This window comes from Girardinichthys multiradiatus, chromosome 6, assembly GCF_021462225.1.
Source record: "Girardinichthys multiradiatus isolate DD_20200921_A chromosome 6, DD_fGirMul_XY1, whole genome shotgun sequence".
In the NCBI taxonomy this organism is placed as follows: domain Eukaryota; kingdom Metazoa; phylum Chordata; class Actinopteri; order Cyprinodontiformes; family Goodeidae; genus Girardinichthys; species Girardinichthys multiradiatus.
In genome coordinates this window covers 17,372,183-17,398,459 of record NC_061799.1, presented here as the reverse complement: position 1 = coordinate 17,398,459, position 26,277 = coordinate 17,372,183, and the positions used below count along the sequence as shown (strand labels likewise).

The 26,277-nt window shown below is 39.3% G+C and overlaps 1 protein-coding gene across 1 annotated transcript; it reads right to left on the bottom strand.

The window, feature by feature from the left end:
* Nucleotides 1–187: 187 nt before the first annotated feature.
* Nucleotides 188–25,547, bottom strand: LOC124869897 (solute carrier family 25 member 36-A-like). The gene is made up of 7 exons (XM_047368125.1): nucleotides 25,073–25,547; nucleotides 21,234–21,398; nucleotides 16,180–16,257; nucleotides 13,745–13,845; nucleotides 4,510–4,576; nucleotides 3,660–3,949; nucleotides 188–3,498 (listed from the first exon to the last, which is right to left on the bottom strand). Exons 1-7 carry the CDS (start codon nucleotides 25,111–25,113, stop codon nucleotides 3,305–3,307), a joined length of 936 nt encoding a protein of 311 aa, XP_047224081.1. The 5' UTR covers nucleotides 25,114–25,547; the 3' UTR covers nucleotides 188–3,304.
* Between the last annotated feature and the right edge of the window lie 730 nt (nucleotides 25,548–26,277).

Here is a 26,277-nt window from a genome sequence, read left to right as displayed (position 1 = left end):
AGATTTGAAGTTCAGAGGGGAAAGAAACTGGTTCTTTTTATACAAGGTATTTAAATCTGATTTCAACTGTATATTTAGAAGAAAGTGAAATTATACAAAGTTCCTTGACTGGGAACACAAGCTATGAATGTGACCTAACATTTGACTGCAAATAGTTCAATGATTTAATAAACAATAAACACAAAAATGTAGTTGTAAATAGTTTTTTATTGGCTTTTGTGTTTAAAAAACAAAGATAAAACATACAAACACACAAATGACGGACCTGGGAAACATAATATCTTAGCATAGTTCAACCCTGTTTCAGGCTGCACCCTATCCAGGGGGAACCTCCCTAAGACACTGACTCGCTCACAGACGCTGACGTGAATGATAAGTTATCAAGCGAAATGTTTGCATGGTTTGTTCAGTTGTTTTCACACATCACATTCAGGTAATGTGACCTCATGCACTACGGCAGCACAGCCGATAACATAAATCAAAGCTATTAGTGTTTCACAGCAACAAATGGACATCAAATAAGCACGTCTTCTTTCCTTTTGACCAAAAAAAGGAAAACTAATACCATAGGGTGGTAGCATGCCAGACATGCCAGAACTGAAAAGCTAATACACGTTACAACAGATTAGTTTGCCTCTGAAATGATATTGCAACACAGGGAGTTTGTGTCGGGTGTTCTGAAACATGAATCATGAAAGCTCTCCGTTTATTTTCACCAGAGAAACAAATGTGTATATTATATGTACATATATATATATATATATATATATCTACAACCCTGTAGGGTCTGAAAAATGATTCCAGTTTCTGAACTCCCCCATAGAAACTCCCAAAATATGAGATTTAAAACAAGCGGCATAGAAAACAACAGCACAGTCTGGCAGAGCGTAAAGCACATGGAAACGTTCTAATTAACAGACATGACTAACCTTTGCAAAATTCAACCCTTTTTTAATGGACCTAACAAACCTAATCAATGCTCGGTCTCTTAACACTTCAAATTTTTTTTTTTATTTGCAGCAGTTATCGATTCTCTGCAACATACAAACACAGGAAAAAGTAGCCAAGCGATGTTAATACGTCTGTCAACAGTCAATGTCAAAACAGGTTCAATTGCACAAAAATGAAAACAATCTTTTGAGAAGGCAAACTACAGCATGACCAGAAGAGTGGCTCAGGAAGAAACAAAAACAGATATTCATACACACTATTTTAGTACAGAAAAACATCTGAACATCCTTCACAACAAATGGAAAGTCTAAACTGTACAAGCATCTGCTATGAGAACAGAAAATACCATTTAGAAATACAGTAATACTTTGTTTTTCTTTCACAATGTACAAGTTTAGTCCGTCCACACAATGGAAAGCAAAGCACGAGCCCTGAAAGGCCACAAAAGTGCATGTTATCAGGTCAGTTGGAAGCCACTGGGAAGAAAGGACTGGTGTGAGTGGGAACCTAAGCTCTTACTATCAACATTCCAAACTGCACTGTATTGCAAGATTAACAGTTAGTAAATGGATATCTGGAGTATATATTTGTTCGACGTACAGGCACACATGACTGCAGAGGCACACATCCTCTCACACAGACAGGCCTTTAGATGAGGAACCTTTCAACATCCTCCCACTCCAACATTTTCCGAAAACTGTCACATTATATTCAAGTAGTAACTCTAGCAGAAGACACTCCGTACATTAAGGACGCAGTAACAACCACATGCAGGCTTCGTATCTCATGAAAGACCTAACTTTCTGCTTCCAAATCATAAGTCCTAGGTTCTGAGCAGTGACTTGTTGAGCGAAAGTAGGTCTTCAAAACGTATTTTTCAGAGCTATCAAAGACATACCTCCAAACGGAAGGCCAACTTGAACGAAACCGTATCATCACAGAGCCAAGAGGTCAAGAGGGGGAGTAAAGCACACACACAGGTGGTCAGATTTTTAACCTATGTTTTGGTGCACAGGCTCTTACCACTCAATGCTGGTCATTTAGGGGACATACACAGGTGCAGCTCAATACATTAGATTATCATCTAAAAGTTTTTACTTCGGCAAATCTATTCAAAAAGTGGAACTTATAATGACTTGTTATGCAGAGAGTGATATATTTTAAGTGTTTGTTTCTGCTAATTTTGACAAGTATAAGAAAAACTAAATTTCAGTTCAAACCTTGTGAATTTCCTCCAAAGTTTTGAATGGCATTTGCTTCACAATCTTAACGTTGTGGTTATCCCCCTTGTGCACATTTTTCCACAATATATTTTCCATCCACTTAACTCTCCATTAAAATGCATGCATACAGCAGCCTGTAGAATCAGCTTCTTTAGCAATGAGCTTTAGTTGTTTATAGAGACTCTCTTCCTCATAACAGCGCAGGAAAAAAACATAACTGGCTGTTCAGAATGCTGTGTACAAGTATCTTAATGGAAAGTTGAGTGGAATATAACCTGTGGTGAAAAAAAAGGCTCATGCAACAACAATATGCAACACAGCCTTGAAAAGACAGTGAACCAAAGCCCTTTCCAGAGTGTGGGGAAATTCAAAAGGACAACATTTTGAGCTTTTGTTAGCTGCAAGACATCATCATCAAAATGAACAGATAAAGCATTTGAAAAATGTCACTCTGTGTGTAATATATCGACATAAAATGCAAGTGTGACTTTATTGAACTGCCTAAATTAACTTTTGATGATATTCTTATTCATTGAGATGCAACTAAATGCAGTGTTTAGAGGCAAACCTTTTAAGTCTAAGTTTAGAGCGAAGAAGAGTGATTGAGGTGACCTAAAAACATAGAGACACCTTTGTCTCAAACACAACTTCAGCTTTTTTGGACATTCCTGTACCTGGAAAAGTGCAGGCTACTAGAGACAAGGTGTGCAAAACAGATTTGTGAACTATTGAAATTGATTAAAATTAAGCCTCAATGCATCCTGAAAGTTGTCTCTAAACATTCCCCATGTAGAATATCTGAAAATATTTTATTGTTAATTTTGTTTTACACTTTTTTCATCCAAACTAATAATTTTTCAGGCCACTGAATTCAGCTTGAAGTCAAATCGAACAGATCTCTAACAACTGCACCTCTCCTCTGAGCTGCGTACCCTCCACCTGATGATGCTGATATTCTCTCCATTAGCTGCATCTTATTCCTTGATCCTTCTCTGGTTCATTAGAGCATCTTCTGGTTTACTTTGGTCTTCTCTTTCACGGTTTAAACCTACCATTCCAAGTCAAAATGGCATCCTTCTCAGTTATTTACCATCGTCCCTTTTAAACAGGAAGGAGAAGGCCACAGTTTGCTAACGGCCGAGCAGGTACACCACCACCTCATAGGTGCACATCATAATAGCAGTATTAGGAATCTGTCTGACAAGGTGGGTGGTCAGGCCACGGTACAGCGCCCGGTATCCCTCCTCTTTGGGGACTGTCAGAAGAGTTTGGAAGAAGGAGCGGTACTTGCTGCCTTCTTCTCGTAGCCGTGTGCGGATCACTTCTGCAGTTGGGGGGTGAGAAGAAAACATTTTGTTAAATAAAGACTGGCCATTTGTTTCCGTGAGTGAAAGATCTCAAGATTTAGAACTTTAATTTCTGAGTTCTCACTATTCTCATTAATCCTGGTCCCAAGCATAATGACACAGTAAAAGAGAGACCTACCATGAGGATAGGCGATGGAGGTGGCACAGGTCTTAGATGTGGCTGCTGCGAGCATCATGCCCACAAAGTCTGAGGCATCCTTAGAAGTCTCGTCCTCTTCGTCCATGCTGGTATGGACTTTGGACTCGTGCAGTTTTCGTTTGATACTTTCATAGATCACAAAGTGGACCACAGTCTCAGAAATGCCAGCATACGAAGCTGACATTCCCCTGTAGAAACCCCGAAAGCCATCCAGCTGGTACACCCGCCGCACGCACTCGAATGCATTCATACGCCGCTCTCCTCGGTTTCTGGGATCATAGAGACACTTTGAGTTTAATGCCTTGAAATGTATTAATAAATATTGAAGTTTCTCACATTTTTGTCCCATTAGACACACAAACCTTTATTTTGGCTGAATTTTATGCTAGAGAACAACACATAGTATAACATTTAGGTCTTGACTTTGACTGTACCATTCTAACACATGAGCTTTGCTTTAAACCGTTCCATTGTAGCTTTGGCTGTATATTTAGCATTGTTCTGCATCGTCTTGAAAACTCCCCACTTCTCCCCCACCAGCTGTGCCCAGATTCCCTATCCCTGCTGAATAAAAGCATCCCCAGAGCATGATTCTGTCAACACCACGTTATCTAAGGGGATGTTTCATTGTATCATTTTAATTCTGTTTCACATGTATGCACTACTTTGCGTGTGTTTTCACATAAAATGCCTGAGGTTTGCGGTTATAATGTGCAGAAATGTAAAATAAAAAAAGGAGCAAGGAGCTCTAAGTTAGCAGTTATGACTGCTACGATAAAACGAAGGAGCGCAGAGCTTATTTTTGCACATAGAAACTTTGGATCCTCACCTGGAGTCTAGCTGCAGCCGGGTCTTGATCAGCCAGATAGGGTTGGTGGCTGTGATGGCAGTGAACCCTGGGAAATTCAGAAGAAATCAAAGGTTCAGAAAGATCCCTCGAGACGTGAAATAACACAAGCAAATAAGCTGCACTGAAATTCTACACGGTGCAAGGACAGAGAGAAAGCAGTTCACAAAACAGGATCAATTGGCTTTGTCTTATTTGACTAAAACTCTTAAAAATTAAATGTGATGACTGAAGATAAACGCTGCATTAATTAAAAAGAATTTAAAAAATACCACATAAGGAGTTAAAGACAAGAAAGAATGCTCTTTCTTGGTAAACATTACTGAATTATTAGATTTTTTTCTTTTATAAAAGACATAAAAGCAACCAGCATTGTTATGAGTGCTGTGTTGACTTTTGAAAAATATCAATACCAAACTACAAAAGCAGCTAAATGAAGTCAAGCAGCAACTTCCTTTTAGGCCTAATTTTGCTACACTACTGTAAGGCTAATTTATTTTAAAAATAACAAGAGTTATTGTGAGTCATCAGAACCTAATCTGCAACTGCAATGATCTAAAAGGAAAGTTTTTGGTTCCCATTTTATGAAGTGTCTTCATTTCACAAGCTCAAATCAAAATGTGGTGAATCTGTCATTGGTGTCACGAACACTAAAATGTAGAGATGTACCGAGAAATTGGCCCATGACCTGAATGGGCACATTTTTAGCTAGAATGGCCTTGACTAGGGGACCAACTGGTTGGAAACTCAAAAAATGCATTATTTTTTTCCCCATCAGTGAATGCACCATAGTGCTAAGGGGTCACCTGCCAACAATACTCTTCAGTGCTGATGTTGTTACTGAGGAAAGAAGGCTTAAAGTTAGCTATATCAGTCATGTATTTAAAAATGAATCAATGGACGCACACAAAGTGTAAAGGAGCTACATAAAAGTATTTTCTACTGAAGAAAGCCAGCTGTTTATTCAGGCTGCTACTTATAAACAAAGAGTGAGAGACTTTAACAGATAACAGGAAGATTGAATTTTACAGTAGTGGTTTTATCCAATCGTGGCGTCTGCTTCCCCATAAAACATGCTGTATATGGAAATATTTGCCAGTGTTTTACAGGTATTACACAAAGAGTGAAATAGAGAAATCCTGTTTAAGTGTAGAGCAATGTAATGTTGACTGCTCTCTCTTACACACATTACCTCTGTTGCCAATACAAATAATAATTTCCCTTTAAAATATTAAGTGGGAATAATTATTTATAATGGATCATGGAGAGAAAATATGAATATCTTCTGATATTATCTGCTCCTATATTTTTATGTGTGCAAAAACGTTAAGGAGCTACTGTATATTCTGTCTAATAAAGAAGAGCACAAAATTTGCTGTAATTCTTTGAGTTTGTTGTATACGTACAAAATGCTTGTCCAATAACTAGGAGGATTTTACTGTATTAGTAGATTTCCAGTGATGCACAGAGAGCTAGCTCTGTAATTGCATCTTGTTTTTTGGAGAAAAATCATTGTTTTATTTTACAATAAACATGTTATTGTGAAGACAAATTGCATTCACAATCAATCTAGAAAATATTAAAAAAAACATTTTGAAATTTTCTTAAATAAGCAATCAAAACTGGCAAAGAACAGTATCGGCATGTCAAAACTTTACAAAATTGGAGGTCGGAGATAAAATCAGAAATCGGTGCACCTGTACTCTAAAGTGTATTTAATAAGGAAAACCCTATGCCTGCTCACTTTTCGTTATGCTTCATAGAAATCCCGTGATGAACAAGTGTTTCACTGCTTAGGCGCTGGATGCAAACTAACGGCCATTAGATACACACCAATAGTAAAGTAGAGCATAAAATACTAGGTTTCCGGGTGATTGTTTTCAATTGATCAAAGCAGACAGTGGCTGAGAAGTTTCTAGTTCAGCCTTTACTTAAAATAGTGGCGAGACATTTTGTTTCACTGTGTTTTTATTAAGCAAAACATAATGTTAGGTTAATCTGTCAATTTAAAGAAAGAGTGTATACACTGTAAGTGATAACATGTCTTTTTGGTAGAGTATTACATTTTAAATGTGTTTAATGTATCAACAGTGTCTTTGTTTATCAGCTAGACGCAAAGGTAAGCGTTGTTTTTATGGTATTATGTTGCTTAATTTGCATTTCGTCTCATTTAAGAAAATGAGCCAAAATCGGCAATAAATCATTAATCCTAGCCGCTGCAGGAAGCTTTTAATGCCAGAGACGGTCTAGCAGAGACAGATCTAGTGTAGCAATGCAACAGAGACCTATGTGGAGACAGCTGCATCAGAACGAGGTACACAGGTCTGTTGGAGAAAGAAAGAGAAGAACAAACAGAAGAAGAAGAAGAAAAGAGAGGGAAGTAAAATGAAGTAGCGTCTGATGGCATGTACTCACGAGGGAGGGGCAAAGCTCCTCCAGCTCCTCCCCGCTGCAGCTAGAAGCCTGCAGATATGGGGGGTTCAGATGGCGGGGGTCTCCCACCCAATCACGCAGGCGTGAAAGCTTTACAGTAAAGCCCTAAAATAGACACAGGCTTTTCTGTTCCACAGTCACACACAAGCAGCAGTCACATCTACCACAAAGCCCACCAACCTCCCACCCAAACCCACCTTTGGAGCAAGAAGATGGAGAAGAGATGGGAGGTGAGGGAGTGAGCCGGCTCCTCCCATCTTTCTTTAAACTGTAGCCCAACTCTATGCACCATCTACTTACTCCAGTTTTAATTCAAGCCTTAACTTCATTTACAGCTATTTGTTTTCCACTTTATCCTTTGTAAAAAGGAAAATAAAGATTAACCAAACTTCAGGTCTATCTGAAGCGCAAAGTAAATACAATAAAATGAGAAAGTATTCCTCACATTCACTGAGCCATTGTCTGTCATATTCTAGACTAGCAACAAAAAGGTTAGATGCTTACTGAAACAGATTTGAAAATAAAGCGAGGCATGTGGAAATGCTAACCTTGCCGTGGTGACGAACTCAAAACAGAAATCAGTGATAGTTGAATATGATATAATGGAGATGGAACAATATTACAACTCAGCCTGCAACTAATACAGCACCTTGCAAAACTATTCAAGCCCCTTGGACAATGACATTCGGTCACATTACAGATATAATCTTATAATGTATTTTACAGTGATTTTATGTGATGGAAAAAGCACAAAGTAGTGCATAACTTATTAAACCAAAACTCACTTGGCGCGGCGCTGATGGTGTAGGGGTGAAGCGCGCGACCATATACGGAGGCTACAGTCCTCGAAGCGGCCGTCCCGGGTTCGAGTCCCGGACCCGGCAACATTTGCCGAATGTCTCCCGCTCTCTCTACCCCTCTTTCTTGTCTGCCTACTGTCAAAAAAAATATATCTTAAAAAAAAAATCTAAAAAAAAAAAAAAAAAACAAACAAAAAAACTCACTTTTTGAAAAGTTCCAGTCTGGGTTTCAACAACATCGCAGTACAGAAACTGCATTGTTAAACGTTGTGAATGATATCGAGATAAACTCAGATGCTGGCTGTTGTACCATCTTCATGTTGCTAGATCTCTTGGCTTTGTTCGACACAGTTGATCATGCTATTCTTTTAGCAGACTAAATTATTGGATAGGTGCTAGAGAAACTGCTTTGGGTTGGTACAAATCTTATCTGCATGACAGAATGTTTTCTGTAACTTCTGGCGATAGTTCCTCCAGCTTGGCTTCTCTCATATGTGGTGTTCCCCGATGGTCCATTCTGGGGTCACTATTTACATGGTAACACTTGGTCAGGTCATCCATAATTTCAATGTCTCTTTTCATTTCTATGCAGACGATTCTTATTTGGCTAGTAACCCATCAGACCTTTCTACTCTCAATAAACTTACTCTTTGTTTTTCAGACATCAAAACGTGGATGTCTGATATTTATCTTTTACTCAATAATGATAAAACTGAGGTGATGGTGTTTGGACCCCGGGCCAAAAGGGATCCAGCAGCTCAGTCTCTATCTGTTCTTGGTTTTAACTCATGAAGCCAATAATTTGGGGGTGACCTTTGATTCATATCTTACTTTTCCCGAACATTTTAAAAACATTACCAAAACAGCCCTTTTTCAAATTAGGAATCTTGCGAAAATCAGATCATTTATTTCATTCTCTGACGGAGAAACTCTTATTCGCACCGTTGTTTCCTTCCACCTTGATTACTGTAATTTGTTATTCGCTGGTCTGCCCCAATGTTCCCTTAATTGTCTTCACCCAATACAAAACACTGCAGCTCGAGTTCTCACTAGATCCCATTAATATCAGTACATCTGTTCTGTCCTCATTGCATTGGCTACCTGTGGTTTTTAGAATTGATTTTAAAAATGTTATTGTTTGTTGTTCAAATTCCTGAATAGTCTTGTGCCAACTTATCTGTCTGAGCTTCAAACCCCTTACGCCGCTTTTCGAAGTCTCACATCCTGTAATCAGCGTTTACTTTCCACTTCCAGAGCTCGACTGGAGACAGAAGGAGGAAGGGCTTTTATGGTCAGGGCTCCAAAGTTGTGGAACCCTCTTCTGCTAAATATTAGACAGGCCTCTTCATTGTCATCTTTTAAATCATCAGTTAAAACTTACTTCTATAATAAGGCTTTTAATATTTGAATTTGTCTTATTTTATTATTTCATCTCGTCTTTTATTTATTTATATATATTGGCTAACAATGTGTGATTCTTGTATCATTTATGAGGTTTTTTAAACATATTTTTTGAATGTAAAGCATTTTATGACAGTTGTTTAAAAAGGTGCTATAAAGTATTATTATTATTATTATTGTTATTATAAGTGTGGAATGTGCTTTTTCAACATTTTTTACAAATAAAAGGAGTGCATTGTAGTCCGGTCCGAGTGGATGGGAAGCATGAGTTAACAGCAATTTTCAACTCTCGCCACAGATTCTCAATTTGACTAAGGTCTGGACCTTGACTAAGACATTTTAACATTGAATATCTGTTTGGACAATAACAAACCTCCAAACACCTCAGCCGTGGTGTATTTATACAGAGATTCAGTTCCACACAGGTGTTTTTTTTTTTATTTAGGGGACCTCTGAAGGCACTGGCAGTGGATTCTAGTCATTGGGTTTAATCATTCAATTATTCACTACTTTGCATAGGTCTATCATATAAAATCCCCCCAAAAACTACAATGACGTTTTTATCTTTTACTCGACAAAATACAAAAAAAGTTCAAAAAGTATTAATCATTTTGCAAGACACTTGAGCGGCCCGGATCTAATCGGACTACGCTGCATAGACTTCAAAAATTATTATAATTTTTTTCTTTTGCAGGGATTAACAATGACTGAATACTATTAGGCAAAATAAACTAATTCCTTAGTGTAACAAATGATATTTATCAAAATGCAAAACTGTGATCATTTTACACAAATCAGCATAAAGTACACATAACACTTGATCAAAAGTCAAACTACTTTTCTGACAGCAGACTAAATGCTCTTTACACTGTAATTGTTCAGGATTTTTTTTCTTCACTTTTTATGCCACTTCGATACATCCAAATAAAATAAGAATGGAGGGCAAAATTCTGACACGTCACACAAACAAAATTACAACTAGCAGCAAAAGCAAACACTATGTGCTGTTTTAGCTTTTCGAGCTTCGCCACAAAGTTGATCAACACACACTTCATCCTGATATTGTGCAACTCCACTTCTTTTGTTCAACTTCCAGAGAAAGCTGCTTCTGTGTATGAACATGCTGCTGCAAGTTCTGCATTTAGATTGTTCTATAAGCCGTTAATGCACGTGCAGTGTTTCCAGAGGGGTTCGACCTACATTCAGACACAGGAGCCAGTTTCAGAAAGTAAGTCTGAGCGAGGTAGAGAGTGGGAGCAGCTCCTCTCCTCCAATCACAAAGAAGCCCACATTTTCAAGCTGGGAGGCCATAAGGGGAACTCCTCTATACAGTTAGCCTATGAAACTTGAAGCAATTATCCTGAATTAGCGTTAAGTTCAGCCAGAAAGCTCAGCTTCATATTTCTCATATTACATTATATATTACATATGTGTTTACGACAGATAGATGAAATTAGTTTATATGTGGAGTACATATACGTATCTATGGGTACAGGATGTTTTAAGAAACAATCGTCAAGCAGCCTAAGCTCAGGTTTCCTCATCTATAGGAAAATAATGAAAAACAATATATACTAGAAATTCCAGTTAGTAGCTTATGAATGCATTTTTACGCAAACATGTGACTGATGTGGAGTTAAACATTCATACTTGACTTTCTGTTTGAAACTGAGACCTTTTAGTCAGTTTCTTCTGAAATATCAACAGTCGTCAGGTTTCAGACTGAAATCAGCGTGAACTGGTAACAGCTTCCACTGAAAAGAACTGACCGAAGCGACACCGATCGAAACGGATGATGACGAAACACAAAATGAAACAAACTATGTGCAAATTTCTGCACGGTGACAAGGTTAGCATTTCTTTTGTGTTGAGAAAAATAAAATAAAATCAATCAACACACGTGTGTCTTTACCTTTACTGTGCTGCTGTAACAAATTAAGGGGAAGAGGGAGGTGTGTCTCCTAAACCTAAAGTAAAAACTATACCATAAGAAATGGTAATATCATTACAAATTAAACACCATCTGGAAATGTTCTAGTATTGATAAAAATCACCATGGTTTTCATCATACCAGTGTAAAGAAATGGGGTGCTACCTGACGCGTCCGCCCGAGTGCCGGGGGCCCCGGTTGACCTTTGGGGGCCGTGTTTTCTTCTCTATACACACAAAGCAAAGAAGGGGGGGCCCAGACCACACTGTTTAAGTCACAACTGGGAGGTTAAACTATTTACAGACGCCTCTGGAAAGGCTTCAAAATTATAAATAAAAAAAACGGTAGAAGGGCAAGGACAGGAGAAAGAAAATAATGATGGAGGACATGAGGGACGGTGCGGATAGGAGAAGTGGAAAGCACAACCTAAACTTTGAGGACCAGATTTAATTTCTATGCACCATATGAAGTACCTTGAGAAGTATTCTTAACCCTTACAACCAAAACTTCAATGTACTTTTGGGAATTTCATGGGACAAACACAAAAAAGCATATAATTGTGAAGTGGAAGGAAAAGTATGACCGTTTTCAACATTTTTTTCCATATAAATGTCAGAAATGCATTTTGCATTCATCATCCAATTCTCTTTGTGTCCATCTCTAACCGCTTTGTACTCAAAGAGAGTACAATGTCCACGTTCTTCTGTGCCATGTGGCTCAAGCTCTGTAAGATTGGGAGGAGAGCATCTGTGAACATCAATAATCGAGTCTTGGAAAAGATTTTCATTTGAATGTTTGTCTGGACCAACATATTGAAACCGTTCCACTGTGGCCCTGGTTGTATGTTTAGGGTCGATGTCTTGCTGGAAGGTGAACCTCTACTCAAGTCTAAAGACTCTTTTAGCCTCTAACAGGTTTTCTTCCAGGAGTGCCCTGTATTTATCTCTCCATCTTGCCACCAACTAGGATTAGCCTGACCCCTACAGGATGATGAGACCACCACCATGCTTAGTTTGGGGGAATGTGCAGAGTTAGTTTACTGCAACACAAGATGTTGCATGCGGGCAAAAAACCTCAGTTTTGCTCTCATCTGACCAGAGCACCCTTTTCAAAGTTTTTGAAGTGTCCCGGTTAATCAGAGGTTCTTTCAGTGGGCCCATTGGTACCAGGCTGTGGAGGAAATACAAGAAATATATGTAGTAAATTTAGTGGCACTGACATTATTCTGAAAAACGGGAGCATCCATGTTCCTTCGTCAATGAGCTTGACAAGAAGGAAGATGTGCAGTCAAACAAGCAGGAAGATAAGAATATGAGCCGACATGGATGAGGGCGCATGTGGGCCAGGAGTTCCTATGACCTTCTTACAACAATGAATTTCTTCTTGCCACTTTTACATAAAGGGGAGATTTGTAGAGTGGACAACTAACAGATGTCCTGTCAACAGATTCTCCCACCTGAGCTGCGATCACAGTACAGTTCGTCCAGTTCTCTTAGTCCTTTTGATTCCCTCTTTGATTAATGCCCTCCTTGGAGGGTCTGTCAATTCAGGTGAGAAACCACGTATTGGTAGGTGTGCGAGTGTACCATACTCTATTTTCAGATGCAGGACTGAACAGATGTTTAAAACTGAGAATATTGTTTTATTACTCAACTGTGCTTCTCCATAACTTTACCCCAGACCTGTCTGGTGCGTTACTTTGCCTTCACGATGCTTTTCATCACTAATATTGTCAATTACCCACAAAGGGACTCTACTTGATAATTAGATGAAAGTAATTAGTTGCACTGGATTTTATTTTGACGTAAAGGGGATAAAATACGTATAACCACCAGACTTTCCAGATTTGTATTTACACAACCATGTGTCCTTTTCCTTTCATTTCACAATAAGGTGCTACATTGTGTTGGTCTATCAAATAAAATCCCAATAAAAACATTGAAGTTTGTGGTTTTACACTTTCAAAAGGCACTTTCAAGGGTTCTGTTTCACACTGTAGCATGAAATCTCTGAAATGAATTATCTCATAAGGTTCAGTTACATAAAGGTCTGACATCTGGTTAGAGGACATTGTCTCAGCTGAATGTCTTCTGCAAAGCCACTATTAAGAGAACATTAGATTTGGCAAATTAAGGTTTGGTTTTAAAGACGTACCATAACTGGTATGCTCCGAATTTACTTAGAAAGAAATCGAATATTTTAGATAGCATGACACAGGACTGTTATTAATTGCAATACTTTTTACCAAATAAATAACATTTATATTGAGATCAGTTTGATCCTTAGAGTCTTAAATTGTGCTTTCTGATAGACCAATTACTGTTTAGAATAATTTTTTTTTTACACATGAAACAGCTAGATAATGCCTTCTTATAACAGACAATATCATTTAGCTTTACCATGCTTCAGGTAAGAGGGAAGGGTGGTGCCTGGGAGACTATAAATGATGACAATGAGTGATGAAAAACTTAAAAAAAACAAAACGATTAAGGCTGTCTTAATGAAGACATACAGAATACTGTTTAATATGTTTTTGAAAATAAAACCCATCAGTGAGAAAACTGCCCAGGCAGCCTGACAGACAGTCAAACAGGCAGATTAAACAGACAGTGACAGACGGACAGAAGGGTAGGAGAGAGGGAGCCGTCAGTACCTGCCATCCCAGCAGACAACATGTGCACCTGGGTCGAGTCTGGCTCCAGCACTCCATTCAGCTTCTCCTTGGCTGTAGAGTAGGCTCCAAAGTAGATTGCCCTGTGGATAATAATACCAGGACAAAGGCAAGTGAGACATTACTGGGAAATGAAAGCAAAACCCAATTATACATTCATCCCAAGCTACCAACAGCTAAAAAAAAAAAAGTAATTCAACTGCAAAAAAATTTATTTACCAACCCTAAACTGTAAAAAACAGAGAACTAAAATTAGATGGGATTTTGTTTCTGTTTAAGCATGAGAGCAAAAATCCCATGTCACTAATTTATCTCTGACCTTCCCTCCATAAATAATCCAAGGATTTAGTCAATGTTTCTGCAGACTAATATTAAACTCTATGACACATGCTGTGTGTGTGTGTGTGTGTGTGTCTCTTTGTAAAGAAACAAGTTAGCACTGAAAGCTGTCTGCACAGTCTCAATGTGTGTTGTTAGTGAATGCCAGGAGCGTGCTTAGTGGTTCGCGCTCTCATTAGCATCGGCAGATGTAATCAGGTGAGACGATTTACTAAATACAACAGAAAATATGAAACCACAGCTCGCCATGCAGATTCAAACTGAAATATCTTCGATCACAAAGTTATATTGCACATATTGTACATTTAAACTGTTACGGCCTGCTTATCTTCTGACATATTTAATGTCCTGATTTGTTTGTCCCGAAGTACGCGTCTTATTTTTGCACTTCCACAAAACCCCAGTATTATAATTTGAATGCTTATACAGTAATTTATTGTTTTAAAAGAATGCTAGGAAACATTAATTTAAGGCGATTGATAGCAGCAGCAATGGTCAAATTCTGCAGCAGAATGAGCAAGGCCATAGGATCCAGAATGGTTGAACCCACCCAGCCCACCACTGATGGCGGTCAGGGGAATGAACAGCACCGAATGAATCATCCTGATCCCCTTTAATCATCTATTGTTAGTCATTTGAAAATCAAATATTGAGAAAAAAAACTGAATTTGTTTTTCTGTTTATTCTATGCGTTTTAGTTCTTCAAACCAATCGGCAGCATGCAGGCTACTTTTTACACACTTTTTTAGTTTAACACAAATTGGATAAAGGTTGATGGCAAATAGTTTGATCCATAGATGGATCTAACGTTTAATCCCTCCAGTTTCTGTTGAATTCAAAGCTACCATCTTTTCAAATAACCAGAAACACTTTTTATCTTGTCTTTTGTGTGTTGGTAAAGATAAGAATCAGTCACAATGGCCTTAAAGAGAACTGGATTAGCATCGGCCAGGACAAGCCTGATCGATGCGTAGCTACCTATGAAAGATGGACAGACATGGTTGGATTAATAACTTGTGAAAGTCACACACATCTGCTGCATCTTCAGCTCTTGTCCTGTTGTGCACATTTCTCTCTTGTAAAGAACTTTTGGACATGAAGGGCCAGGGGCCAAACCGCTTAATCCCCATCCTCTTTATTGGTGAACAACTACTTTATTTCCTGGCCTACAGGTGCCACAAAAATACACGGAAAGGCTGAAAAACCTTATTTGGAAATCAGATTTTTCCGACGTCTAAATAAAAAAATTAAAAAATAAAAAGAGAGAAAAATGACAGATCATGTTGGAAAGCCTAAACAGGTTGGAGAGATGAAGAGTGCCTGAATAAAAGATCTCCTGTAGAGTACCAAGGAAAATGAGTGACATGATTAGAGTACCTGCTGCTGCTTTATTCAGATTTAGAATAAAGCAGCAGCTTTATTCTAAATCTGAGGTCAAAGACCTTACCCAACCCCAACCAGATAAACAAGAATCAGAGAACTTGTTCATTTCCGCTCAGATAAAAGCAGAGATTTCCTCCCTCCACTGCTGCAGCCGGTACATGACGTCCCACCAAAAAATGCATGGTGCATGTAAATGGCGCAGAGATTTGTACGGACCGATAACGATAACAATGGGTTAAACCTTTCTGAAGCTGTTTTGTGAGGGCATAAAAGATTGGAGTGACCCACTTCTCCGTATTGGTTATGACATCAAACACACGTGTGAAAGTTATCTCCCTTTCTTTTGTTTTCGTTTGCTGAACATTTCAGATTATTGCTTAAGATTTGGATTGTCTTATTTACAAAAGATTAAATAGAAATGGCAAAATACAACTGCTCAGTGAGTTACGGTTTAATTAAATAGTTTTCTCTAGTTTCTGCATGAATATGAGATTTTAATAAAGCTATTTAATCATGTAAACACACAATGTAGTGAAAACCAAAAAACACATAATAAGGATTTGCATAAATTCCTTTTAATAACTAGTGTGCTATGTCTTTGATTTATTAAGAAAGGCATGCTTGCCCCTTTGCAAACCATTGGCTTTAAATAAACAGCAGAAGCCTAAGAACACAGCAGATAATCCTTTACATACCTGGAAGGTGCCACGCCTACAAGGTTGGGGCCCAGTCCTCTGAACAGTGAGCGAGGACCTTCTTTCTCCAGAATCAACCTGCAGAAACAGAAAACATTTCACTGTGGACTATTCTTTTATCATTTCCAGCAACAAGACAGTGTTTTATCAAGCAAATGGTCCTGCAAGAGCTGAAACAATAAACTCGTGTCTTCTTCTGATCTTTTATTTACATGCCCATAAAAAGGAAGTAGTGGCGCAGGTGTTTGCAGCTTCATTTACCGTAGGAGCAGAAAATTAGAAACAGGAGCCAAAATGTGACCTGATTAAACAGGGAGTGACGAATAGCATGCAGCAAGATCCAAAATAAACGGCTGGACACGTGTTGTGGAGCAGGCTGTGTTTACTGTGATCTTATCAAGACAGATCATGTGTTTTCCTCTGGTCAGTTTAAAGGTTATTCAACTGTGACCAGGCTAACCCAGTAACCCGATTCAACTTCTGCCGCTGCACATCTTCACAAGGACATGGATCCAAAGTGCAAAAAAAAAAAAAAAGAACAGCACAAAGACCTTCTGGCCAGACTCTGGACACCCAATTGATATTAAAATTAGACCCTAAAGGTCAGCTGGCAAAATGACTCTCGTTTGATTATGACGTTATTTTTATACTTGACTTTTTTCTGAATGAAATGGCTGTTTTTTTCTGCAGAACTCTTCACTATGTACTGTTACTATTTTAAACGGCACATTTGCTCTTATAGAGAGATATCCTGAGGTTTGTGCATGGCATCAGATATGAATAAAGGGATCGTTATTTATTGGTTGATCTTCAGAAAACAGAGCAGGTCAGCTAAAAGAGAGTTTGGAGTGAATTTACTTTAAAATGGATCTAGGTCTGCATCCCGACCCAATTCAGCTTGTGTGTCGGTTATCGCCTTTCCTTTCACTAAAGTGCTTCCCTCGTTAGCCCTTCTGCACTCCGCATCGTGTCACTCTATTTCTGCCAGCACCTGCTTGTGTCAAGGGCAACACCAGGGATCAGTTTATGTAGGAAATAGAGGATTGTTGAGCACCAAAAACATGCCGTGATAACACATACTTGGATGTCCAGAGGCAGTGCACAACATCCTGAAGAGTCTAGTTTAAGAGACTCAAAAAGGTAATAAAAACTGATTACTGTGCAACTTAAATTAATTTGCCTATTGGAAAAGACAACTGTAAGATATACAGTACAGACCAAAAGTTTGGACACACCTTCTCATTCAAAGAGTTTTCTTTATTTTCATGACTATGAATATTGTAGCTTCACACTGAAGGCATCAAAACTATGAATTAACACATGTGGAATGAAATACTGAACAAAAAAGTGTGAAACAACTGAAAATATGTCTTATATTCTAGGTTCTTCAAAGTAGCCACCTTTTTCTTTGATTACTGCTCCGCACACTCTTGGCATTCTGTTGATGAGCTTCAAGAGGTAGTCACCTGAAATGGTTTTCACTTCACAGCTGTGCCCTGTCAAGTTTAATAAGTGAGATTTCAAGCCTTATAAATGGGGTTGGGACCATCAGTTGTGTTGTGCAGGAGGTGGAGACAGTACACAGCTGATAGTCCTACTGAATAGACTGTCAGAATTTGTATTATGGCAAGAAAAAAGCTGCTAAGTAAAGAAAAACGAGTAGCCATCATTACTTTAAGAAATGAAGGTCAGTCAGTCTGAACAATTGGGAAAACTTTGAAAGTGTCCCCAAGTGCAGTCGCAAAAACCATCAAGCGCTACAAAGAAACTGGCTCACATGAGGACCGCCCCAGGAAAGGAAGACCAAGAGTCACCTCTGCTGCGGACGATAAGTTCATCCGAGTCACCAGCCTCAGAAATCGCAGGTTAACAGCAGCTCAGATTAAAGAACAGGTCAATGCCACACAGTTCTAGCAGCAGACACATCTCTAGAACAACTGTTAAGAGGAGACTGTGTGAATCAGGCCTTCATGGTAAAATAGCTGCTAGGAAACCACTGCTGAGGATAGGCAACAAGCAGAAGAGACTTGTTTGGGTTAAAGAACACAAGGAATGGACATTAGACCAGTGGAAATCTGTGCTTTGGTCTGATGAGTCCAAGTATGAGATCTTTGGTTCTAACCACCGTGTCTTTGTGCGGCGCAGAAGAGGTGAACGGATGGACTCTACATGCCTGGTTCCTACCGTGAAGCATGGAGGGGGAGGTGTGATGGTGTGGGGATGCTTTGCTGGTGACACTGTTGGGGATTTATTCAAAATTGAAGGCATACTGAACCAGCATGGCTACCACAGCATCTTGCAGCGGCATGCTATTCCATCCGGTTTGCGTTTAGTTGGACCATCATTTATTTTTCAACAGGACAATGACCCCAAACACACCTCCAGGCTGTGTAAGGGCTATTTGACCACGAAGGAGAGTGATGGGGGGCTGCGCCAGATGACCTGGCCTCCACAGTCACCGGACCTGAACCCAATCGAGATGGTTTGGGGTGAGCTGGACCGTAGAGTGAAGGCAAAAGGGCCAACAAGTGCTAAGTATCTCTGGGAACTCCTTCAAGACTGTTGGAAAATCATTTCAGGTGACTACCTCTTGAAGCTCATCAACAGAATGCCAAGAGTGTGCGGAGCAGTAATCAAAGCAAAAGGTGGCTACTTTGAAGAACCTAGAATATAAGACATATTTTCAGTTGTTTCACACTTTTTTGTTCAGTATATAATTCCACATGTGTTAATTCATAGTTTTGATGCCTTCAGTGTGAAGCTACAATATTCATAGTCATGAAAATAAAGACAACTCTTTGAATGAGAAGCTGTGTCCAAACTTTTGGTCTGTACTGTATATATTAATTAAAACCAGGGTTGTTGGAAATAGCATCCATTCTTCTGCATTTTGCAGTGGAAAATTCCACACACAGCAGCTTGTTAATTATGCAATACGCTCAAAACTGAGTGGCACGCTCTGTGACACAACAGACAGTTTTGCAAAAGAAAGGCTGCATATTTATTTAATATTTACGTGACAACAACACATTTCTAAGTGCTCATTCAAAATATTCTACCACAACAAAGTGATGCGGCATCCAAACAAGTAAGAAACCTGCTTTGAATCCCCCTGCACTCTCACTTCTCCATTCATCTTTAAGCTGTCTTTCCACTGGTATAAAGACAAGAGGAATTGGATCTTATTTACTCAAATGGACAGTTTCTTTGGAACTTTAGTAAATCAATAGTTAAGGAAAACCCCTAAAAGATACAAGCGGCAATGAGGTGAAACATCTTATGTAGAAGCTAATGCTAACAAAAACCTGAAGCCAGATTGTTTAACAGTGTTGCCCTTCTTGTTTGGGGTTTTTGTTTAGCTCTACACAAGTAGTTTAGTGGCTTAAAATATACAAATAACTGACAGAATAAAAAATAAATCTTATTTCAGGAATTCTACATCAATAAAGTTTGCTGTGACTAATATTAACTACTTTGAGTCGCATCCTGATATGATAAACTAAAAGGAATATTCCATTGTTTACACATATATTAGGTATTCATCCGCTGGCAATATTATTCCATAATATACTGCGATGACATCAGTTGCAACAAACATACTTTTTCCTTACTCCTGACTTTCAAATCTGTGATTATGGATCTTCCAACACTCTGATCTGTCCAACCTTTGGCTGCTATCAGTTTGAGGTGTGGTCATTCAGTGCAGAGACTCCATTCAACAGACTGAACAGCACAGTCAGTTCCTGATGACTGGAATATAACATCCAACCAATACTGCCTTCCAAATAGTCCTTTGCAATATTAACTGTGCACAATCTGATATTGCAATGGTGATATCGCTGCAAAATATTATGCAGCCCTATTTACAGGCCTTTCCATTTCAATGGTACTTAAAACCAAGATAAAGGAAATACTAAAAGTAAGTCTAGTCACCATTAGTAATGGTATATGCTACATCAAAATAAAGTTGCAGATTGCAAACATTCACTTGAAAAGAATGACACAAATATGTTTCTTGAATTTGATCTGGTTGTTTTTATACAGATGAAAACAATCCTAACACTCAAGTCTTAATAAATGTAACTACATGGCTAACGCACATATTAGCAGTTTACAGACAGAACATCCGATTTATCTCAGCTGTGCAACGACACCCATTTCCTTTAAGGCTGCAATAAATCTAGAACCGATAACAATGTAAATCAATACTATTAATAAGATTTACCCCATACCTGGTGAAAAAAATCCATTTTAAAACTATAGTCCAGGAACTACAGATAAAATACTCACCAAAGCCATATGACAATACTGTCAATCCTCACAAAGGTTTATTTGTTTGTACTATTAATCGATATTTCTATATATCCCTGAGTTATTTGACTATGTTAAAACAAATCTATTTCTTCTTTCTACCAATCATATCAGAAAGTTATGTTTTTGCTAGCCGTCGTACCGTTTTGACGGTTTAAAGTTCTTTCAAATAGGTGCCAGAAAATTGCCTCAGTTATCCAAATTTTCTCTGGCTGTATGGACCATAAAGTAAAGCAGTGCTGTCCCTCCCCCACCCGTTGCTGCAAACTTCCAGTTAGCCGGATGGGCAAATTCAGCAGCACGCTGGCTACCTGAGCAGCTAGGCTAATTAATTAGCTAGCTAATATCAGCTTGTTATACTCCTGGTATTACTCCATAAGGAGCAGAACAAAATAAAAACATATAATATTGTGCACAGTATGCTTGAAAACTGCATCTAATTTAAGAGGTGTTTATTCTACATTTTTCATTCAAGCCTATTAATGAAGAAAAATTAATAAGAGTTAAGAGATAACATTATTATTGCTGTATTGGTAATTTAGCTGTAGTAGGAATATTGGAAGCTTTTTTGTTTTTACAATAGAAGAAATTGGACCTTGTTGTATGTTTTTTGTTAACACTGTAATACCATGCTGTTGCTGTTTCTTTCCCCCAAGGTTATTATACAGTAAGAATTATATAACAGCCAAAGCCGACTCATAAATTACAATCAAATCGTCCAGAAAAATACATATTTTTCTCACTTGAGACAGTGCAAGGGTCCTGGTGGAGAAACACGGGCCACACTGGCTCCGTTCACGGTGCTGAGCTGGACTTCAGAGATGTAAAGTGTGATGGAAGAGGACTGCAACCTTGTTTTCACCACTTCCAGAGGACAAGTCAAAATGGCGCCTACTGTACCACCACATCTAGGAGAAGAAAGGTCCAAGTTATTAGAGGAGAGAATGCAAAAAAGGGAAGATGACCCTAACCATAATGCTCTTTTCAACCCCAACACACAAATGTAGATCAGACAAACACTGCCTGGCTTCATCGATCTGCTTTCATCAACAAAATGCTGCATATTAAAACGGATGTACGAAGCCTTTCATTTTAACCATTGCAAATATTCATAACAACGAATTTCATGCAAATCATTCCAGTGCTTTATAGGATGTGTAAAGTGTGCACAAGCTGTGTTCCTGCGGTGGACTGTGCTGACATCCTGGCAGGGAGCTGCTCTAGAGTGGCACTAGCTATATTTACCTTTCAAAACACCATTACACATTCATGCTCTGAGCCACTGGTGACCCTTTACCCACTTATGGGCTGGGCTCGATGCTGGATGTGCGAGACTCAATGTGGCTTGGGAAGGCAGCAGAAGCCAGAGGCGTCTTTCAGAGAAAAAGAAAAGCAGGGCAGAAATTCTGCTTATTTGTGGTTGTAATGTGTTCTTGCCAACTCCCGGCACAGATGAACGAAAGACAGTTGGGTTAATTCAAGACAGATGAGCTGGGTCAGAAGGTCTGCTCAATTTTAATGTGTGTTTCTATTTTCCTAGATGAAAATGGCTGACAAATTAACATTACTTGAATTAGATGATTGTTTCTGTAATAAATTTAGGTGTGAGCATAAGCCTGAGGTCTATAACAAACTAGTTGTCACTTTGCAAACAGGTCTTCATTTTGATACTGTTTAGGACCTCCGAGATAAAAACATAAGCTTACTGCTAGGTACGGCCCACTAATAGTATACCAAGGTTTTAAACTTATTCAACAGACTTTCCTTTCAAAAAATGTATTAAACTTACATTATATATACAGGTCCTTCTCAAAATATTAGCATATTGTGATAAAGTTCATTATTTTCCATAATGTCATGATGAAAATTTAATATTCATACTCACAAAATTAGCATATCATTAAAAGGGTCTCTAAACGAGCTATGAACCTAATCATCTGAATCAACGAGTTAACTCTAAACACCAGCAAAAGATTCCTGAGGCCTTTAAAACTCCCAGCCTGGTTCATCACTCAAAACCCCAATCATGGGTAAGACTGCCGACCTGACTGCTGTCCAGAAGGCCACTATTGACACCCTCAAGCAAGAGGCTAAGACACAGAAAGAAATTTCTGAACGAATAGGCTGTTCCCAGAGTGCTGTATCAAGGCACCTCAGTGGGAAGTCTGTGGGAAGGAAAAAGTGTGGCAGAAAACGCTGCACAACGAGAAGAGGTGACCAGACCCTGAGGAAGATTGTGGAGAAGGGCCGATTCCAGACCTTGGGGGACCTGCGGAAGCAGTGGACTGAGTCTGGAGTAGAAACATCCAGAGCCACGGTGCACAGGCGTGTGCAGGAAATGGGCTACAGGTGCAGCATTCCCCAGGTCAAGCCACTTTTGAACCAGAAAACGCGGCAGAAGCGCCTGACCTGGGCTACAGAGTAGCAGCACTGGACTGTTGCTCAGTGGTCCAAAGTACTTTTTTCGGATGAAAGCAAGTTCTGCATGTCATTCGGAAATCAAGGTGCCAGAGTCTGGAGGAACACTGGGGAGAAGGAAATGCCAAAATGCCAGAAGTCCAGTGTCAAGTACCCACAGTCAGTGATGGTCTGGGGTGCCGTGTCAGCTGCTGGTGTTGGTCCACTGTGTTTTATCAAGGGCAGGGTCAATGCAGCTAGCTATCAGGAGATTTTGGAGCACTTCATGCTTCCATCTGCTGAAAAGCTTTATGGAGATGAAGATTTCATTTTTCAGCGCGACCTGGCACCTGCTCACAGTGTCAAAACCACTGGTAAATGGTTTACTGACCATGGTATCACTGTGCTCAATTGGCCTGCCAACTCTCCTGACCTGAACCCCATAGAGAATCTGTGGGAGACCCAACACTCTGGATGAGCTAAAGGCCGCTATCGAAGCATCCTGGGCCTCCATAAGACCTCAGCAGTGCCACAGGCTGATTGCCTCCATGCCACGCTGCATTGAAGCAGTCATTTCTGCCAAAGGATTCCCGACCAAGTATTGAGTGCATAACTGTACATGATTATTTGAAGGTTGACGTTTTTTGTATTAAAAACACTTTTCTTTTATTGGTCGGATGAAATATGCTAATTTTGTGAGATAGGAATTTTGGGTTTTCATGAGCTGTATGCCACAATCATCCGTATTAAGACAATAAAAGACCTGAAATATTTCAGTTAGTGTGCAATGAATCTAAAATATATGAATGTTAAATTTTCATCATGACATTATGGAAAATAATGAACTTTATCACAATATGCTAATATTTTGAGAAGGACCTGTAGTTATACATATATACAGATTGTTATATCAAGAACCTAGGCAAGCAGACTGCTTCTGAAAACACTGAAAGAAGTAGTCGCTGCCAGGAGATCCGTGAATTCTAGTGACGTAGAGTGATAGGATGTCACCCGTGTAATAATAATAATAATAATAGAATTTCCTAAATACTAATTATTCAGTCAACTTTATGTAGTATTATAACCATGTGAATGGTAGGCCATGTAAATGTGTGTGTTTAGAAGCTGTTGAGAGTCAATAGCAACAGAGCTCCAAACTTAATGTGGTCTTGAGATTAGCCCAGCAATAGACTGAACAGGTTTCCATGGCCAAGCAGCTGGATCTAAACCTTACATCAGCAAGTGTAATGCAAAGAGTCATATGCAGTGCTGTAAAGCACACGCCACTGGACACTGGAGACATGTCCTCTGGGGTGAAAAACTTGCCTCTCTGTCTGTCAATCCCATGGAAGGGTCTGAGTTTAGCAGTAGTCAGGAGAACGGTACTTGCCAGGCTGTACTGTGTCAAGAGCAACGTTTTCAGTAATTGGGCTTATCCTCCTTAATTTCAATGAAAAAACTCTTAATGCTTCAGAATACAAAAAACATTTAGGAAAATTTCATCCAAACTATGTAGGAGCAGTTTGGGATAGAAGCTTCCTGTTCCAACCTGAATGTAAACCTGTGTACAAAGCAAGGTCCATAAAGACATGGGTGAGGGAGTTTAGTGTGGGAGACCTTGACTGACCTGGCTGACCTCAACCAAGCCGAACACCTTGAGGAAAGTGTTCCCAGAAGAGCTGAAGCTTCTACTGCTGCAAAGACTTATCCGACATCGTATTAAAATAGATGGATTAAGAATGGGATGTCACCAAAAATCATAATCTGTGTCAAGTCAGACGATAAAATACTTTCGGCAATAACGTGGAGGTAGCAGTGTTGTGGTCGCAGCTGGACTATAGTCATCCATAGAGTTTGAATGAGCCCGGAAATGAAATTCCACAGGCTGTAAAAATAAAGAATTTTCTCGATGTGAAGAAAATGGTGGACATTTAAAAGACATGAAAAACAAACAGCCTAGCTGACGCTAAACCACACTTTAGGATGGTTTGCAGTGGCTGATGTCTGCACTGGTAGAAATAACCGGAAGTTTTGACACTAACGTGATGAACGTGCATTATTTAGCATAACTGCCATTGTGTGCTTGAAAAGCACGCGCCTCGACGCCCCTTTTGTTCCCCTCATATAGTAGAAGACAACTCTTATTTAACTCTGTAACTGTACAACATTAGGCTTTGTGACTTACCCTCCGGCGAACAAATGAACCAGCGTGTCCCTTTGGCTCATTCTTTAGCATGCTCTGCCTAGCAGCTCGCCTCAGGCTGCGGCAGAGAGTCGAAAACCGAGTCGGTTCACGTCCCTTCCCTCCACTTCACCTTCCGTCTCCGAGGGGATGCGCACGTCGACAGAAAAACGAACGCAAATTCAGCGATAGGGCGAGTCTGTGGTGATTCACGCTGCAGTGGGCCGGACTCGTCTGCCTCCCCACTCTGTATCTCAGCTTGCTTTGGTTCCCCTTGGAGACAGAAAAAACCCACAGTGTTCGAGAAAAGAAAACCCACCGCAGAGCTGGTAGCTCACCAGGCTGCGTACTGGCACTAAAATGTCTGACAGACGATTATATACCACATCTGCGGATCTAACTCGATTGTCTAGTCTGCTTTCATCGCTGCAGCAAAGGAGAAAGGAGGCAGAGCTGATACTATTTACTGTACCGCCATAGGCTGGACACCGAGGCTGCTATTGGACAGAATGGCTGCTGACGTCACGCCGTGTCGACTCTGATCATGCAGCGTTCACATGCTCAGAATTGTGAATCAGGGCTAGATTGGGTTGTGTTTGTTTAGGCGTTCAAACCTCATCGTCTTGACACAGTTAGAGCAAGGGCATGAAGTGCCTTGCAAACGTATTTACACCCATTCAGCTCTTTCACATGCTGTTATGTTAGTGCCAAAACCTTTATGGAATAAACCAAGACAAGCAAAGAATCATTGTAAAGTAAGGGGACAGTAATGCTTGTGTTTTTTTTAAATATTTTATCTTTAAAAAATCTGAAAGGTTAACATTTCTATTCAGCCCCCTTAACTCAAATGCACGGATATAAAATCCTGTGTATCTATACAAATTCATCTTATTGGTTAACAGAGGCCACCTATGCGTTTTAATCCTTTACACACTGTTATGGACCTATGAAACCATATGTCACAACATGCATATGTTTATTATATGTTTTGTTATCTTTACATAACAGTAAACCAATAAATGAGATTTTCCTTCTATACCACAGTAGCTATCTGTTTAGTGATTATCAATATCCTGAACCATTGTTCAAACTCCATTCTAAAATGTATACTTGCTGTGACAAAAAATTTTGATTTTTCAAATTCTTAGTGTAATGAAATAATAAAATAGGTTTGGTAGTGTAGCTTGTTAAATTGATTTGGGTTGTCT

What these genes read in the sequence shown, in the direction of transcription:
- LOC124869897 (XM_047368125.1), bottom strand. Translation starts at nt 25,113, where the DNA reads ATGAGCCAAAGGGACACGCTGGTTCATTTGTTCGCCGGAGG. An exon ending in GTAGGCGTGGCACCTTCCAG is followed by an intron (nt 13,846 to 16,179) that starts GTATGTAAAGGA and finishes TATTATCCACAG; the next exon opens with GGCAATCTACTTTGGAGCCT. An exon ending in GTTGTCTGCTGGGATGGCAG is followed by an intron (nt 4,577 to 13,744) that starts GTACTGACGGCT and finishes TGAATTTCCCAG; the next exon opens with GGTTCACTGCCATCACAGCC.